The 20,019-nt window shown below is 32.8% G+C and overlaps 1 protein-coding gene across 20 annotated transcripts in view; it reads right to left on the reverse strand.

Annotated features, from left to right (window-relative positions):
* Positions 1-20,019, reverse strand: part of LOC119645376 (protein phosphatase 1 regulatory subunit 12A) — an 81,173-nt gene that overhangs the window by 15,931 nt on the left and 45,223 nt on the right. For 7 of the 20 annotated variants that reach the window (XR_005248653.1, XM_038045563.1, XM_038045562.1 and 4 more), the window contains 4 exons: positions 17,463-17,572; positions 17,300-17,344; positions 2,082-2,245; positions 207-297 (listed from right to left, as the gene is read on the reverse strand). Coding sequence is in view for 19 of the 20 variants with exons in the window: in XM_038045563.1 (XP_037901491.1) it covers positions 207-297; positions 2,082-2,245; positions 17,300-17,344; positions 17,463-17,572 (410 nt within the window). In the remaining variant the exon portion in view is untranslated. Of the gene's footprint in view, positions 1-206; positions 298-2,081; positions 2,246-2,431; positions 2,902-3,345; positions 3,967-7,766; positions 7,955-8,002; positions 8,149-17,299; positions 17,345-17,462; positions 17,573-20,019 lie in introns of those variants that run through there. The other 13 variants (XM_038045573.1, XM_038045580.1, XM_038045576.1 and 10 more) reach the window with 13 other exon arrangements.

The following is a 20,019-nucleotide window of genomic DNA, read 5'->3' on the forward strand; positions in this document are numbered from 1 at the left end:
GGAGGAAGAAATCCTTTTCAAAGCAACTCACAGAGAAATAGCTGATACAGAGAGACAGAGGGAGAGAGAGAGAGAGGGACAGAGAAGAGCTGATAATATTTCTCTTCTTTTATTTTATTTTTATAAAAGTTATACATTTGTCATTCCGAAGCATGAGAAAAAGTATAGTATTTTTTTTTTTTTAAGTTTTATTTTTAAATACTTACGGCATTGGCTAATCTCTCAAGTGTGGCTCTGGTTTGTGTAATCTCCTCGTCTTTTTTCTTCAATTGCTGTTTGAGTTTTTCATTTTCCATTCTTAAAAAAGAAAAAAAATTATTGTCTTAAGACCGATACATATACTAAATAAAACAAAAACCCCAAAACAAGGTGAGAACAAGGAAAGAGCCTTTGCGGGTATCCGCCATCCATAAAGCTTGCCCTTAACAATCAATCTTAAGTAACCTTAAGCCTAACCACACTAAAATAACAATGAAAGCATCATTGGCATACATCAAGTAAACCTCTCCATATTTCCCTAATGAAATCATTATGTGATTACTTCAGGATTTATGGAATTTCTCTCACTTTTGACTCTCACTTTTCTATCTTTTGGGGGATATCGGCAGAAAGCAACACAAATGATAATTAGAAAGGTGAAAATCCATCTTATACGGTGATTGCATTCAAATTTCTTAGCTAATGCCGAGTCATTAACAATGTCCATAAAATCTCACACTGCCATGATGGATGATGATATGATGCTTTACTTCGATTAACGTCTCGACAGGCCAGTTTGGAGCTGCTCATAAAACAAGAATCCCTTCGAACCGGGTCAAGCCCGAAGCATTACCTCTTTACATGGCGTCAATCCAAGCTTTGCTGTCATTTACGCACTTTCATATAGTATATCCCAAGAGTTCATTATTATCATGATTTGTTGGCAATGCCTTCAAAAATGGCTAGATTTTCTTTCGTTTGAGTAGCGATTCTTAAATCAAAGCTCAATCCTTTCAATTTTTCTCTTATTAATTTGTTTAGTATGCATGGTTTGAAAATAATTCTTTGGTCCCCGCTTAGTTCAATTTCATATTGTTCCTCAACGATTCTCAACGGTTGACTGGGTAGTATCAAAACTTCTCTAGTGACAGAGAAAACGTTTGCGGGTAAAAAAAAAAGAGAAATTTTTGCATTCTAACTAAAATTAGATGCACGCGATTGTTTTCTTTACAATTACTGAAGAATCATTCATAGAAATTGTTATCATACTATCTCCTGTATTGGATGAGTTATCGGAAAAACAGGAAAACTTTTTACTTGTGAAAGCAGAGGAGGTGAAAACAAGTAGATAAATAGACGAACAGACAGACGGATGTGTCGGAATTGATTCAGAATTTAAGGCCTCTGGGAGGCTCTCTTCTGGATGAATGTACTCCCGCATCCCACATTATACTTTGGTGGTCGTAAATATAAAAATGAAATGCCTGGCTATAAAGGCGTTACATCGATGGATACTATTAAATAAATACCTCAGACTATGATTTTTTTCTCTGCGTTATGTAAATGAAGTAAGAAGCTTTTGTACTCCCGCTGATTGACCTTCTTCAGCAATTTGTGAGAGAAAATTGTCGTTAAGACTCTGTCGTTCGTCTTCAAATAATGGGAGTTAAGAGGCCTCTGCTGAGATTCGATGTCATCGTTCCGCCGGAATTGCGATATATTAAGCAGTCTTTAATTGAATTCGCAGCAACAATCAACTTTTTATAATCATAGATAGGATCGTTTCGATTATTAAATAAAATATCAAGAGGCCAAGCATTAATCCAATACAAAAAATCCTTTCTTCAGTCAAATATATAGTAGGCTATTTTCAAGCACCAACTTTGACAATTCTCAGCCCATCGAAAAGAATGTAGTATAGCTAGCTATAGATACGCTTACTCAGACATTTATAGCTAAAAACGGTTTCAATTGTTTTTTTCTTTGCCTTATAATTAATCTGACCAGTCAACCCCAAAATGATCAGAGCCGTGTAAAATTGACAAATTAAAAAGTAAAAATTTTCCAATGTTATTGTGTGCGTAGAATGAATAATCACTTACTTGACGGCTTCCCAAAGTGCTTTATAATCAATGTTATCAACGCTTTCAGATCTATCATTGGCTTTTTTCTCATCCGAGGCAGAGTTCGAAGATGCGGAAGGGGTAATTGAACTTGTCAAGCCGGCTAGACGGGAACGAGATGGTTGCCGGGACTCACCGCCACTCTAGATTTGCATAGAATATAAATAATTTAAGAAAACGTATAGAAAAAACCAAAACAAAAAAAAAAAATAAATAAATAAATAAAAAAAATTCCAATATATTTATGAAAATATGGTGTATACATGTATATATGAATGCAAATTTCTCTTTATCGTGATATATATTATATAAACATTATTTGCACGTACTTCGTAACCTTCACTTTTCTCCGAGGAAGCGCTAAGAGATCGTTGGGCTGCACTGCGTGAACGGGAACGAGTACGAGATTTACGCTCTTGTTCTCTTAATGAATTGCTACGAGAGACAATGGCTGCCACAGATGGTGAATTTGTGCCCGTTATCGTCCCATTAACATTAGCCGATGGGTGATGATAGGCATTTAAATTACTACTCGACGATGACAGGGATTTGTGTAGCGACCTACCAGCAGTTTGACTATATGAATGAGGAATTTTGAAGGAATTGGATTTGGTTAGTGAAGTAGATCCACTACCGTTTTTCGAAGAACCCATATTAAAACTAAGTGAGGCCGTGGTTACACCATTATCATATGCGGAGGCGTAGGGATGGCTATGGCTATAGCGGTCACTGCTGTATTGTGTATTTGTATTTGTTGTATAACGTGAGGAAGAGGACTGGGGCTCATAAACGTTTGACGCTGCAGAGGAAATTGAAATTTTTGAATTGACTTCAATGTTGCATTGATTGACGGTATGGCCATATGCTGAATTAGAAAGAATTGAAGAAGCGCTATAAGCTGATGATGATGATAGCGATGATGACGAAATAGAGGGCTTGGAATTTAATAAGGAATCTGGGGTAGTGGGTGCTGAACGCAAATAAGATTTAATAATTTTTGCAGGACTCTTTGAATTATGTTTATTGTTATTATTATTATTATTATTATTATTATTATTATTAATAGAAGATGAAGAAGAAGATAACATTGATGATGACGATGGTATGTAGGAGGTAGAAGCACCAGCAGTAGTATTATTCAAATAAGCGCCAGATTTGGAGGCGGAAGATGGCAAAAAAGCTACAGTAAATATATGATGATGCAAAAGTTGATGATTCGGTTGCTTTTGTTGATTAACTTTACAATTATTCTGACGATAGCTGCTCGAGCCGTTGCCGTTGTTACTATAATAATCATTCCGTCCACCACCGGCACTAACCGTCGATGCAGTAGAATATAAATTATCTCTTGGATTATAAACACTGGAAGCATAAGGACTTTGATAAAATGAACCATTGGCGACGACACCATTCTGATAATATCCTGTGCTTAGAGGACGCGAGGCGATTGAACTGTAACCGCTGTTTGTACCCGAACCACTGAAATTATAGCTACCATTGCATTGAGCACGGGAACTGGATAATGAGCGGCGACGCGTTGTTGGTAAAGGTTGAGTAGTACGTGATCGCGACCGAAATGACATTTTGTTACAGTTGTTTGCAGATAAAGATAATCAAACTAAATTTCACTTAACGATCGATCGTTTTTTATTATTATTCAGCCGAGTTGACACACCGTGAAAATGTTAACGCAGTTCTGTTAACAGTTCTGCAACATTACAAATTACTGAAACATAAAGGCACGAATAGCCACAGTAGGCAGTAGGCAGTAGGCACAGCAGGCAGCAGCCAAAAAAAAACCACAACGCAAAATGAAACTGATCGAGTTTTTAAAAATTTATTTAAATAGCAGATGACATCAACTTAGCATAGTTTTTTTTTTTTTTGTTTTTTTTTGTTTAATATATTGTACAAACGAAATAAGGGAAATTTCTTTAAATAAATTGAAATTTTTCACAAGGCATTCGAAAAATTTTAATTACTTTTTAAATTCATTCGGAAGCAATAAAAATTTGATTTAAAAAATGTTTTTTGTGTAATATAAAGCAATAACATACGTATTTTCATATATCTCCGTCTTTTCTTAGCATCGTTAATGAGTGAACTACTCACAGCAGAGATAGCTTGGCAACAGTGAGCAGCAAGGAAGAGAGGAAGAGCGATAAAGGCGAAAGACGAAAATAAAGAAAGAGCGAACGAACGAATGAACGAGCGAGAGAAAGAGAGTGAGAGAGATAAATAAAGGCCGATAGACAGAGAAAATGAAAACTAGAAAAGCTTTTAAATTCTTTGAAATAAATCGAAAGCTAAGGAAATCACTTCCGTAACAATTTGTATTCGCTTTAAAGCAAAGTCCAGCATTAAGAATCGCTAACACAGAAAGATCATCTTTTAAAGAAATATTGAACAAAATATGATTTCTTATATTCTAGTTAAGCTCTGACGCCTTTAGATGATTTTTGGAAATTTGAGCAAAGTTAAGCGACCTTGTTGTTTTCCCATCAATAAATCCATTTTTTAAAACGTTCGCGAACTTGAAAATGTCCTGATTACTTTAAAGATTTTATATATGAGACACTGACACTGAGCGTGTAATGATTTATTTCGCCTACACAATCGACTGTTGGCCCTTTTGATAGCAAACGAAATCAATATTTGATTGGAACTTTAATAATTGAATGCTCAACAATTCTCTCTTCACAAAAACGAGGGTAAATCAAAAGCAATTATTCTCAACCGCTGGACGGACAAAATGGCGTTACTTTTTGACATTAATATATTTGAGATGTCAAGTCTATACATTGCCTTGGAAGAGTAGTCGACAAGAAATGAAATTTTAGACCCCATAGGTATAATTTTAACTCGACCACAGTATGTCTGACTTTGCGAGCACTCCGTCTCAATCAACAAAAAACTTCAATCAATTCGTCCCGTCTTCTTTCAATAGCTTAATCTTAAATGCTCTTAAAAATGCCCTTTTTCTTAAAATTACCTCAAATTTCAAACTTTTAAAACTGTCAGAGATGTTAGCAATGATCGTTGTCTATCTATCTAATTAAGGGAAGCTTTAATTGCCTTTGAATAATCTATAGCAATGATCTCTTATTGAAGATAGATTTTTTATAGAGCGTTGTAGCACGGTTGCATTTTTCAATTATTCGCATCTTGTAAAACACTCTATGAATTTGGCGTTTTTATAAACCTTGTTGTTACAAAATAAACAAATTGAACAAATTGAAATTGAATACGTGTTCTTAATATTTATAAAATCCTATCTTTCAAATGCATATTGTTGCCAATTGTCTACATTCCAATTACATTTTATTTTAAATTACATGTATCTAGAGGTTCGTATAATATCTACAATAATAATAATAATAATTGTTGGAAAAGTTTGCATCTTGCCTCGTCGCGGATGTTCATTATATATGCAATATGATTTTCTGACTATTCTTACACATACATACATTTAATCAGATATCGGACATCACAACTAATTTTAAAAGAAGTAAACATGCTACAGTAGGGAATAGATAATTATTAAATAACCCTCCGCCATCCCATCACACTTATCCGCATACCAACTTTTCAACATAAGGCCTTGTCTAGGAAGTAGTTAAAAAATTGATCCAATCCGAATTAGTAGCAATAGCGTTCGCTTTTGGATCAAACACGCCAGTGTACCAAATTTCATTAAAATATCTTAAAAAATGAGGCCTACAGGTGAAATAAGACGGACCGAGAGATAGATTATGTTAAATCGATTCAGTAAGCAATTCTGAATCATTCGGAATCAATAAAAGGTGGGTTTTGCGTGTTGCGTACGTCCGAGCAAACTTAATACCGCCTTGCACCGCGAGTGGTCTAGTGTATAAAAACCTTCCCTGTCTATTTCTGCAACTGGCTATAATCTTTTGCATCCACGAGCGCGTTAATATCATTCTTAAAACCATTCATACTCATCCATCTCTCTATACAAAAAAAATATTCCCATAAGCGTTTTGAATAAAGGCAATCGTTCTTTCAAAGACATCGTCCGTTTCTAGATTATATCTAATTCGTCTGAGTGGCCGATTAGGCAAAGAGCCTCGACGAACTACTCAATGATGGTGGGTTCAAATCTGCAGTACGTCAGAATGAGTTTTTAATAAAAACAGATAGCCTTTAGATGCTAGCGCTTTAAGCCTTTAGTCTTAGGATTTACTCTCTAGTAGTAATAATAATAATAGGTAACATCTCTGACCTATATATGTATGCACGGATAATAGGATAGTTTCTACGGGTTATTTTGTAGGCTATGTTCACAGCAGTGAAGGCAGCTAACCAGCCTGGATGTTATCATTTTCAGATATTCTTGAAGAAGAACTCTTTCAGATAAGAATCCCGCTGCTTCGTCTTAGAGATAATTGTTGCACTTAAGCATACCTTTCCTCAGAAACGGACATTACCCCTAAAAGGGAACGGCTGATTCATTCTTTTCATCTTTCTCTACCTATAATCCCTGCTAAGTGATCTCGCGGCCAAATCAGGCGTCGATTTCTTCAGCTCCTTCTTTTCGTCTTCAGAAATCTTCAGCTGAAGCGTCTGAAATACTCATTAATTATGCAAGATATGGAATGCTTTTACTTGCCTTTGTAGATGACTAGTTATTTAAACTTTATTTGATGCAACAATCATTTCCTGTTGCCGTTATAGGCAAAACGATTTAAATTGTACTACACTTGGAAAAATGTCTTCTGCAATGACTAAAAGATATAAGTAATTGAATTTATTCAAGCTTCTCATATTTCTTCAGTCATATCTACGTGAAAACGTTCACACATTCATTTGTTAACAAAATTATCCTTGGAACACTTAAAAGCAAAATTGATTTGTGGTTTACACAAATGCAATGAATTGAATTAATTTTTTATTTTTATCAAGAAATTTTTTGTTTTTTTTTTCTCAATAAAACTAAAGGGACGTTTTTGTTTTTTTTTTTGAAATTTGAAAATTGTTCCACATGTGATAATTACACAAATTTTTATTTTAACTTCATAATAAGTAGAGATTAATAAATGGAATCAATCAATCCGGCTATAAATAAATGATAGCGTGATATCTTTATACTTATACAATTGAAAATGAAAATGAGTTTTATTTCGCCGATGAACACGTGATAAAAAATTTACCGGTAAACACGAAAATGCAAATATTTATTACAAATCTAACACCAATAAATTTAAAAATAAATTAATTCTGTCACACCTACAACAATTTGTGTCAACCCTGTTACAGTAAATTGATAAACAAAAAAAAAAAAAACTCTATCCACAAGACAAAAAAAAAATGTAATTTTCTTAACTCGCGAGAAAAGCAAAATAAATTTTTGTTTGCTTAATCCGCAAAAAATGAAAACCGAAAAACACGTTTAAATAGTTTAACAATGAACGAACGCAATAATAATGAGTAAAAGAAAATCGTATTTCATTACTTAAACACGAACAATATCTTATTGGATATGTAACTGAATGCCGCCTTAATTTATGACTACGAACTAAGCTCATTGCAACCACAACAATAAGAACAAGAACAACAACAATAATAATAATAATAAGAAAATCTAAGCGTATGTTTAACAAATATGGTAATAAAATTGATAGATTTTAGGATCAGTATTCGCACTTAATATGGTTTTAAAAAGTTGACTGCTGCCTGACATATTACTGCAACAACTAAACATAAGAGAGTCTTTATTTTTATGCACCAACTGTAAGTAAGTATGTGTATGAGACATTAAAAAATGTTTTAAACAAAAGTAATAAATAATTGGTTTTTTTTTTTTTTTTTTTTTTTTTTTTTGTTTAAATTTGTGGTTAAAAATTTATTGATTTGGTGTTGAATTTAATTTCCGCTATTACGTTCTACTCTCGATGGATTTCGTCAGTGTTTTAAATGTGCCGCAATCTACTAATCACTAATATTGAGATCGAATTTAAATTTTTTTTTTTTTTTCTTATAAGTTTTGTTAACTAAGAAGGAAAGTAACGTTTTGTTTTGAATCTAAAAATTGACTGAATGCATTATAATTCAGAAATTTTCTTTTATAAAATATACGCAAAAATGCTTCTTTTTTTTTTTTTTATTATGAAAAACTACAATCACTCTCCCGCTCTAAGGAAAAAATCGTGTATAGTAATTAATTACTAAAATAAGCTTTCCCCTATGATAGAAGAGAAGCTGCTAAGAGTAAATTGTTTTATAAGAGAATAAATAAAAATATCTTTACTAAAATTCTCAACAATTACAGACAATGAACAATGAAAAAGTCAAATTCAAATTATGTAGAATCTATATGTACGTATGCATGCATTCCTTTTTATCCTAACGTTTCATTTTATTCTATGATCGTGAACGTACACATGTTCGATGGTATCATCGCTCAATATTTGTGCATTTTTTCATTCCGTGTACTTGAGACTCTGAACTTGATACTCTTTTAATTGTCGTACTCCGGCAATATATCTCCTAAGTTTGGCTTAGAATTTCACGAATAGGATAAGCGATTTTATTTAAATTTTTAAAAAATTCATATTGCCGGGAAAGGCAAAGAGTTTTATTAAGTAGGCGCACATCATACTTCGTCTAAGGCAGTTAGTTCTTCTTCACATGTTTTCATCATCAAACACAAAATTTTATAATGTGCCCATCAGAATTCTTTTACGGGATGGATGCCAGAAACACGAACTGATATAGTTCCAATCGAATATAGTTTTTTTCCTCTTTCTTTTTTATACCCTACACCCCTTGTGGTACAAGCATATATTACGGATGTACCTTTGAACGTATTGTGGCCCAAGCATAAACGCTTGCTGCGAAACGGACAAGCGTTCCATATAACGCCTTATTTGGAAAAGTCATTGTGTGACCGTGTGAACTTTGGGGTGATAGTAGAGTATTTAATGTTGGGCCACGGCCCATTATGGTGTTTCGACTTGATTCCAAATAACTTATTTTATTATAAAACACTATTTTCATTATAAAGTATCAAAATTTAAACCTCACCGGCATATAAATTCTTGTTTTCGGTGAGATTGTTCGCATAAAGAGAGGATAACAAAAAGTTTGACTAAATCAAATTTATGGGTCGAATCGTTATTCTCGACCAATAGAGATCTTAGGTTAACATGTAAGCCTTGTAATTATTTGGAAGAGTAGTAGGCTCATAAAATGCTCCCATTCTATCATAGGCTTTTATTAATGTCAAAATAGTATTTTTCGTCCAAGAACGTCATCTGTAAATGGACTAAGGACTAAGGCATACAGTTAATGCAATTTTCAAAATCATTTCTCTATTTGGTATTCGAAAACTAACTATACGCGAAACTTCTTGAAACATCTTACGAATTGACAAAACCAGAATGCTTCAATTTCTTCACATGTTTATGACAACATAGCCATATAACCTTTTTAGTAAATGGTTCAGTTAGCCCAGGTAATAAGTCTAGTAATTTTATATGCTGAACATAACAATGCTGAGAGTATTTTCGCATTTTCCTTTTCATTACAATTAAGGCGGGCTAGAGGCATCGTTAGATACTGCCACGAGTATTTGTATGCTGCAACCGACTTTTGCATTAAAAAAACGAACCCAAATTAAATTTTTAAATACATCTTTCGAAACAAGTAAGCACACTATAAGGGGACACGGTCCACTATTATATAGCATGCACAATTTCATTAAAAACAAGTGATTCTTACAAGGGCATTCCATAATAAGATGTTGTGTGGCATGTGATCGAAAAAGTGCTCGGATTGAAATTATTTTCAATAACGTTCGTCAGCAGGCCAACATATATTGGTGCACCAAATTTCGGCAAAATATTTCTAAAATTTGCAACGCCTATGTTGAACACAACAATACAAAACGGACAGAGGTTCGATTCGGAAAGTGAGTCTGAATCGATAGGCATAATAACAGATGGGTCAAGTCCTCAAGTCATTTTGCGTGTTACATAGATCCGCACGAGCACGAACTCATTATATCTTTGTATCACGTGTTGTACAGGATATAAAAATGGCTCGATATCCATTAGGTTTTTTGTCGTAAATTCCAAATATTTTTTGGCCTGTTGCTCTAGGTGGAAAGTTGTAACCAATGTGAAGAGAGCAGAAGCAAAAAAGAAAAAGATATATGATTTTGTAAGGGCTGTCAGGCCTCCATTCTGCTCTTGAGAAGTTTTATGCATTTTAAAGATTGGACTCGCGTATTGAAAACCATACAACTTTTCGAAATTTTTTTTGCATAGAAAATAAACTAATTTTAAATGAACGCATGCTGTTGTTAGCCCTCAACATCTCCATGACATATTTTCGTCTATTAAGATATAAGAAAATTGCGACTATGGTAAAGTAAAAGGAAAAAAAAACGACAGAAAAATTAATTAAAAATATGGTAAAAGTGTTGCAAAATTGCAATCATCTGCTATGGGTCACAAAGCAGTTAATACGCTAAATATTAGATCTACCGGAAAGCTTTATCGCAGCAAAAAAAGATGGGTACGATAGATTTCAATCTTTCTGATAAGTTACGCTGCTGTCATGTTAGAGCAAAATTCTTTGTTGGCAGCATCGGATATTTTGCGGAAAGGCCAAACTCATTTCGGAAACTATGATTTTTTTCTACTCCAAAAGCGGATAGAACTTTGCATTAGCCGCAATAAAATGTATGCTTAATGCTATTCTCTTACGATTAACATAAAGAGAATTTTCAACGGATAAGATGTCTGATGGCTAATGAAACTTGATTTCTTATTTTTATTAATATTGTATTGTAAATAATATACTTTTTCTTTTTTTTTCGTTCTTAAGAATTTCAAATACTTATCTGATTGTCAACGATATATAAATATTGAATAAAATGAAAAAAAAAGATGCATTTATTTATTTTGCATTTTAAAAAAAAATTTTCTTTAAAAACATTTTACATATTTTTGTAACCTTTTGTTTATGTTTAGTGTGTCAAGTATGTCGGAATATAGATTTTTAAACAAATTAAAAATACATCACATTAAGTTATACATGCATGTTGACAAACGACTACCTTTAGCCCCTCTATTCGCTCGAGCAACATATGATTCATACTTGAAAGGAATCTTATGTTTTGCTCAATGTTGTTTTCATTTTTTTTTTTATTTTTATTTTTTTTTTTTTACCAAATTTTTATATATTATAAAATTTTGTAGAAGCGTTTGCCGTAATAAATGAAACATACATATATATGTATATTTTATCTTTTTAAAATTTTTCCCTTAAAGCGATATTAATTCAATGGGTCGATGGAAAGAAACAGTCGATAAGATAGTTATTTAGTTTTGCTTGACTCCCGAACTCCAGGCAGAGACTGGAAGAAATGGTCTAAAAGGCAATAAAAGAACAAAGAGTTCTTTTCCCTATTCAGCTGTAGCTCGTTCGCTCGAAGGCGTTAGATTTTCCAAAAAAACTTTGCGTGTAGATTCAGGTGGAACGATTTGTACCTGTTTGCCTATTACGCGATTAAATTAATTAGAATTTTCTAAAATTCCAAGCAGTTTTTTTTACAAAAAAACCAAAAAAAAAAAAATAAATAAATAAATAAATAAAGCATAAAGCGATTTAAAATTTCGTCTCAGGGCCTAAGTAATATACACACACATATATATATGACTGGGTCGGTCTTTTTGCCGTGTTTTCATAATTTTACACTATCGTCTAAGAAGGAAACGTTCTAATCATCGACCTTTGAAAGTTAATCGATTAGTCATTGGCTCTTATAGAACACAACCGTTAAGTCATGACACGAAACTTTTTCCTTGAAAAGGAATTTACTTAAATCATTAGGTCAAAAGTTTAATAGGTCAACGTCGCAAAAAAAGTTTAATAGGTCAACACATCGTAACAACACTCTACTAAAAAACATCGAGATTGCAATTCTTTTTCACATCTTTTCATAACGAACGCTGATGACTCATCAAGTACTCATAAGTTAAATATTTTCATTTTTGAAATTTTCATCACATTTTCACCCTTTAAGCAAAAGCTTGCATGCATTATAATGCTTCCCAATAACTGTTTAGATAGCCTTTAAATTTTAATGTGGAAATAAAATGTTTCAGTTCCTTTTCAACTGTAATTTCATTGCAATTATCCCAGAAATACTGGCCAGAAGTAGAGGAGGAAATGAAAAGTATTTACTATAAATTCACAAGATATGTATATGCGGCCTTTTTAGGTATTTTAAAATTCGACCAAATTTGTAAATGTAAATTTTTTTTTTTAATATATTTCAGATGCCATAGACAGACAACTGGCCGCTTGCTATTTTTGGCAATTACATACATCAGACAATGAACTACAACAGCAGAAAATGAAACTGAGAACAACACATCGATATTATAAAAGCAAAGTAGAACAAATTTTGAAATACATATTAGAGAGAGAGAGAAAGAGAGAGAGAACAGGCGAAAAATTTGTGTTCCGTAATCTTCTTTTGTATTATATTAAAGATCAGAGACAAAGAAGAAGCGGAAAATTGCTTTCGCATATTAAACCACCAACATTATAAGAGTGCATTCATACACAAGCACACACACACACACACACACACACACACATTGCATATCTACACAAGAGTATATAGCATAATTTATTCGTTAGTTGATGTTTCGTTGTCTTAAAATTTGGCAGCTTCCTTGAGCGGAGATTCCATATATAATTATTATATAGTTGACGTAAATGCATTTAAAAAGTCTTTAAGCGTATAAATAAATATCTATCCATTAAAAGTTCAACAAACGTTGAAAATGAAAGCGCACATTGTGTGTGAATGTATGTGTATGTATGTCGTTGAAAATAAATATACATTATATTCGTTGTTAGTCTGAGCGAATGAACGGTAGATAAGTCAACATCAAATTTTCCATAATAAAAAAAAATGAAAGAAGAAAATTGGTTTCAGAAAACAAACTGCTATTACCAGACGTACATGTATTGCTTTAGACGTGAACATATCATTTCACAATCGTTTATTTACATTTCGCCAACTTTTCTTTCTTCAAATAAATTTTATTATATATATTTTTTTTTTACACTTGCTATCGTCGATCATAATTAATATTAATTAATTAATTAATTATTAATTAATGTAATTTTGTATTCATTGTTTTAAGCTCTGCACTTATTTCAAACTTCAAAGATGATCGATCTAAGATTTGTTTTTTTTTTTTTTTTTTTTTTTTGTTTTTTAAATCAGAATAAAGGATAGCAAGTAAGAGAGTTATATTCGATGGGGGCCGAATCTCGAATAGCCACCACTATGCTTTTCGTATTCTACTCTCCAAGTTCTTTTATTTGATACCCATATCGCTGGTCTTATTAAGAAAAAATTTATCTCAGTGTCTACCAAATTCATTTTAAAATTAGCGCATTGTTAGGCAAATAATATATATATATATATCTTCACCGGTTCCATTTTTGGACTTAGATAGTAAAGTGCCTCGTAAAGCAAATGTGGAATCTTTGAGCCTGTTTCGAGTAACGAGTAAAAATCCAAAAATATTTGTTCAAAAAGGCAGTGTTGCATCAACTCTCCACTGCGCGCTTCTGCTCTGACCAATTTGGCCGATTTTCAATACCAACCTGGGTGCAGAAACATCCAATGTTTCTACCAAATTTCAAGTGGATATCTTCACTTTTGGAAGCAGGAGTGTGCGAACAACACACACTACACAGACACACAGGCGGGCAGACATGACTAAATCAACACAGAATTTCACGCTGATTAAAAATACTTATACCTAATCACATATATTACGGGAACAAAACAAATTGAGTGTACCCACATCTTACAGTGGTGGGTATAAAAATTGTTAAACAATTTTATTCAAACTTGCAATGACCATAAATGATATAAACAATGAGGAAATCTTCACAAATTCAAAATTAAATTCAATTAATTATGATTATCCCCAACCCACTAAAAGGAATGAAAATTTATATTATTACAAACTTGAACATCACAACTGAAACAAGGACGACCGACCGATCAATGCACCTTACACAATTTCGATTAATGTAATTCTTGCCACATAAAAGCTTACTGTTCATTGGAGTCTTTATAGGAAAGGAAGTTCAAAATATGAACCATCAGCGTGTTACTAATTTATGAAAAAAATTGATTTATGGCAAAAGATTTTGTTTAAGAAGAATTTACTTACGATGGGCGAGGCTCGAAAAATAGATCACTATAGTTTAGTAGATATAAAGTGAAAGGAGATTGGAAAAAATTTTTGCATTCCCTACCATTTTCTCCTCATTCGTTTAGTAGTGTTGCCAAACTTATTATTTTTCATCAATTTTTGCTGAGAAAAATTTCAAATATGTCCAAAATTTTGTATATATAATGACTTCACCAAAATGGTCCGATCCCAGCGTTTCATTCTCGAGCCAAAACATGTTGACGTCTCAAGTCCAAAGGAAATGGATAAATATCAGACAGAAGAACAAATGGGCCGACTTGCTTAAAATAGATTTTGAAAAGGCAAGTTTGCCTCATACGTCGCATACATATGTTTCTTATCGCAAGTTGTTGTTCTCGGGTATAAAAATGGTCATATATACATTTCATATCCCCCCTCTTGCTTTCTTTACCAAAAGAAACAAATAAGAAAGTTAAATTCCGTCGGCAAAGAAGTAAAAGAACAAAATTTGTATGGAGTGGGCCCAACTGATTTCTTCTATTTTCAAAAAAAAAATTTTTTTCGTATAGGTATGTGATCGATGTAGGCGTGTTCTTTGAAAAGTTTAGATCAATTGAAAATTTTTTTGCAGCTTTGTAAGCAATAACTTCATATTCGCTAATGGGAGACTGTTTACCACAAATAGTTTGTGAGTAATGAGCAAACAACATATTTTTCATTCCATTTGAAAAACAGAGGTGTTTCCAGTTTACGTGATGATGTGAGCGTGTGCTTTGACCTATTTGAGCCATTTTCAAAACCAACATGCGTGCAAGAACTTCCAATGTTTCTTCAAATTTGAAGTTGATAGCTTCATTTTTGCGGCCAGTAGAATGTTTACAACAGACATTAAATAGACGGACACACGGACATGCTTAAATCGTTTCAAAATTTGATGCTGGCCAAGAATATATATGCTTTATGGGGTTTCTGTTGCTTTCTTCTGAGCGTTGCAAACGTGTTGCTAAAACGAATGTACCCTTCATTCTTCGGTGATGGGTACAAAAAAAAAAAAAAAAAAAAAAAAAAAAAAGAAAGCAAAAGAAAAACAGTAAAAATTTTGCGTTTACAATTTCTATATTTATGGATATAGAACTACGCAGTTACAAATAATTGGCTGAGTACCAAACCACTTGACCAGAAGCATATGTAACGTAAATTCACTTCACGTTCGTTTATTATTACTTCGAAAAATAAAATATTTATTTAAGCAAACATAATAATAGCACATATATTTTTTCCGTAATTTTAATTGGGAAATTTATAAAACGCACCGTTGTTAACAGCGAAACATGCGGAGCGAGGGACGTTAATGAAGGATTCTTTCATTTAGATAAACATATAACAAGCTGATATACATACATGCATATAAAAATGTAGATGACTTGAAGCATTTCCCATTTGCGGAGTATAAATATTGAGAACCGAGAAGAGGAAAAGTATGAGTGAGTTTGGAATAGTTAAGATATTTATTGTATTATAAGAAAAGAAAATAATACATATATATGCATATATACATAATATGTAAGAAGGAAAGTAGCGATCATTTTTGTAAAACATCTCGGGTTTTTGAAAAATATAAAATTAATATCAAAATCGGGATACACAAGCCGCGTTACGTATGCCCTCACAAACTTAATATACCTTTTACCACAGATGCCGTAAGGTGTAATGAGTTGTATCGATATATAATAATATATATATTATATATAAAACACTTATAACAAGTAAAAACACTATAGCGGGCCACGACTAACCATTAAATACTCTATATCTTCTTCCAGATATCCATATATGGCCCGTAGTTAAGTTGAAACAGCCGTCCGATCCGAACCAGCTTGGGCCAAAAGATGTTAATAAATCAAACTTCATCATAACATCTAAAAAATTGCGGCCTGTAAAGTGAAAACAAGAAAAAAAAACAGACAGACGAAGAGACAAGCGTAGATCGATCGAGTAACTAATTCTGATTCGATCGGTATAAGAAAAGGATGGATCTATTTCAATCCCTTCTGGATGTTATTTACATCTGCACAAGTTTAATATACTCTTGTACCCCATGTGACGTAGGGTATAAAAATCCCAAAAGCTTTAATATTTTCGACAACACTAACAAAACTGCAAAGTACGTTTTGTTTATTATAAAAAAAACACGGAAAAGTTGAATGGAAAAAATGTTCTTACAAAATATAAGATCTGCCCATATGACGGCAAGGTATTATTTTTAGCATATTATAATGAAAAATGGTGCAGAAGAGCGGAGGCACAAGGATTCTACAAAGAAAAGAGATTTTGTCGACCAAATAAGTCTTTTAACAGCGCTATACGCGGCTATACACGGCTTTCGCAGCTTTCTCACTCGTTCTGGAGTCACCTGGATACCCTACAACACACCACCAAGACTCGTTATTCATTACCCAAAGTACCCGCCTTTAGATTAACCGTCCACACGTTCGATCGTTCACAAACACTATTCGTTTTCTTATCCTTCCTGATCAACACCGCTCCCGCACGTATAGGTGAAATCAGTCATCAGTGACTAATCGTTACAAAAAAAAAAAAAAAAAAAAAAATCAAAAGTAACCCTTGATATCTTAGCTAAAATTAAATTTCAATCACATCTGTACAAGTTTTGGGCCGCCTGCCATTTAAAGGGGCCTTATGAGAAGTGAACATTTGAAATGATGAAAATTGACGAAGAGATAAGCAAATGAAAAATTGGATTATGTATTAAGCGTCGTAACATATTTAATAGTTAGCTTAACTTATCAGCTTGTTTGCTATATATTATTTTTTAATAACAAAATTTTTCTTTCCATTAATGAAATAAATCTGTGAAATCATCAAGTAAGAGAAATAGAATATAGCTAAACTCGTGTTTTAATTAAGAAGAAATTTGCATTCATTGATAATAAATTTTAGTACTATTGTGCGTAAACTTACCTCTCTGTCCTCAGCATCATCATCTTGTCGTTCTGGATCGAGATCCTAGATGTGTGTGTGCAAAAAAAAAAAAAAAAAAAAAAAATTTGAAACGAAACGAAATAATTTCATAATAGAAACGAAATGAATTAGAAAATGAATGCATTACATTTTTACTACTTACATCCATGTCGATGTGGACAACCCCAGTTGATCTTCTTTTCGGCTTCCTTCGACGTTGTATAACGGCTTGTGTCGCTAAAGCACTGCGGCTATCATTTTCCTTATCATTATCTATATAATATATGCAAAGTGAAGTGACAAAAAATCAAAAAAAAAGTGCTTTTAAGAAGGAAGACGACTGATTGATTGTACACTTTTCAGAAAATCAATTCCTTTTCTATTGAATTAAACGATCCTGTACACTGCGCACATAGAGCATTAAAGCTATTTGAAACATTAACATTACAACTACCGATTGGGTCAATTTAACTCTTTTCAAATAGAAAGAAATAATCATAACTTATATATAATACTTTCAAAAATTGTTGATGGCTTCTATCTAATAAGCATGATTCGGTGCATTTATTGATTACAATTATATTTGACTAAAAAATACTTGTTACAAAGCCTTATAATCGAAGTATACACCATTCCTATGCGTAGTCTTTTGCCACCCCATGGAGCACCTTGCAGAAGACATCGCGGTAGAAACTTCGTCGCTCCGAGATGAAATAGATGGCGACCCATTTTCACACGTCTTCAAATTTGCATTGACCTGAACTATTGCTAAGCAGAAGTTGACAGATCTGAAGAATACTCCGCAAACCGGAAGAAGTCCTCAGTCCACGTTGGAGATCGCTTTTTAGATTGTTTTTGCTGCCCGCAGACAAATGCTCGTATGAGGCAAAATGATTTTCTCAATTCCTTTGCAATCTCTTTTATCCTGTTGGCCTTGCCACAGTTCAGATATAACAGTTTCGTCATTCGCAGTTAACAGAAGTTTGTAGTATGCGATTATTTTTCAATCTCAACAGCAAATGGAGCACGGGAGAATTCATCAGAGTGCAAATTTTTGGCTTTCGCATAACTGTTTCATAGGTTATCAGCTTCAGCTGCAGTTTTTCCAGTTTAAAACAATTAAAACAGGGCAGTGTCGTAAATGTTGTTTGTTGACGACTGACTCTTTACACTTTAATACGTACTGAACGACACAGCTTGTGAACAACTGCAACTTATACCGTACAAACACTGATGTTTATTCTTTTTTTTCACGAAATTTAATTTAAAACGAGTTAATTAAAAAGAAAAAATTCTCTCTTTACACGAAACTTTTTGTTTTAACACGATTCTAAATAAGCTATGAATTTTTCTGATGAATTTATTTTGTTTCCATGAATTTTCTCATTCTCACTCCACTTACAGATATGCATTGTAACTTCGCGTCATAGTTTCTTGACCGATTAAATGCGTATAAGAGTGGGATGCCCTGAATAATGCATTTTCTCTAAGTCGCAACTTATTTTTTACACTATTTAGTTTGGTTTTTTAAAGTGCAGTTTATTTTTTATGATATATTCATCAATGAATTAAAATGTGTAGGCACAAAATATATTTACAAGAATTTTTTAATATTGTTTACTGCATTTTTCATTTGCTTTTTTAAGTCATGAACCGAACTTTTATTTTTCTATTTAGCCAATTTCTTTTTTACACGGTTTCTTTTGAAACGTATAAAAAAAAAAAATTAGGTGCATATCCAAAATTTCGGAAGAAATGAACGCGTCAGATACGTTTCCTAAAACAACCAATTCCAATTCACAGAAATGATTCACACACATCTATTATTTATACGAAAAGAAGAGCTTTAAATACAAAAAACCAATTTTTTCTTTATGTCCATCTGGTTTTCGAAACGCCAATGCCATATAGAATTCTTATTTATTTATTTATTTTTTTGGATCAACTTAATGCACTCTCTTTGGAAAATGAAGAAGTTGGAATTGATCAATTGAAAACGCAAGTTTATAAAGTGCATATGATATGCCTACGAGCATGCTCACAATAGATAAGGAGATAAGAAGATGAATTGATTGTAACGAATAATTCGGTAATGTTTGCCGAGAATGTTTTTTTTAACGGAATCAGTAGATAAAAATAAGATTTTCAAGATTGTTTCAATTTCTTATCTGTTATGAGCCTGTCTTAAATCAGTGAACAGATCAACTCTTAACCAATCGCCCAAAAAATTTCTCATCTGTATTTTTGCGGCTGTGGTGATTCAACAAAGACTGTGGGCCAAAATTAACCTCTTTTGGGTGAGAGAGAGACAGCGAGAGATTCGAACAATTTTTATTCTTTTTTGTTCGAATTTTCTACAGCGAATCATTTAACTCAATAAAACATTGTTTATTATTGATTTAAATTCTCGGAAATTGTACATAAACTAATATTCTCGAAATCTTCTATGCATATCTGTAGCTACAGACGAATGTGGATGTTTGTTTTTTTTTTTTTTTTGGAAGCAATTTTGCCTCAGCTACACGATATGTCACAGAGCCACTTAAATTAAAGATCTGTAATTCTACAGTGAGGCCTCGGCTTTCCTTATATATCCTTAACGGTTTTCAAAAATAGTTTTTTTTTTTTCGGTACATGTTTAATAAACTTTTCGAATATTAATATAGTCAGCTTTCCTTAGACCGTTGCAATGATGGACGTCCATTCGCACTTAATAATGA

This window comes from Glossina fuscipes, unplaced genomic scaffold (genome assembly GCF_014805625.2).
Source record: "Glossina fuscipes isolate IAEA_lab_2018 unplaced genomic scaffold, Yale_Gfus_2 1, whole genome shotgun sequence".
In the NCBI taxonomy this organism is placed as follows: domain Eukaryota; kingdom Metazoa; phylum Arthropoda; class Insecta; order Diptera; family Glossinidae; genus Glossina; species Glossina fuscipes.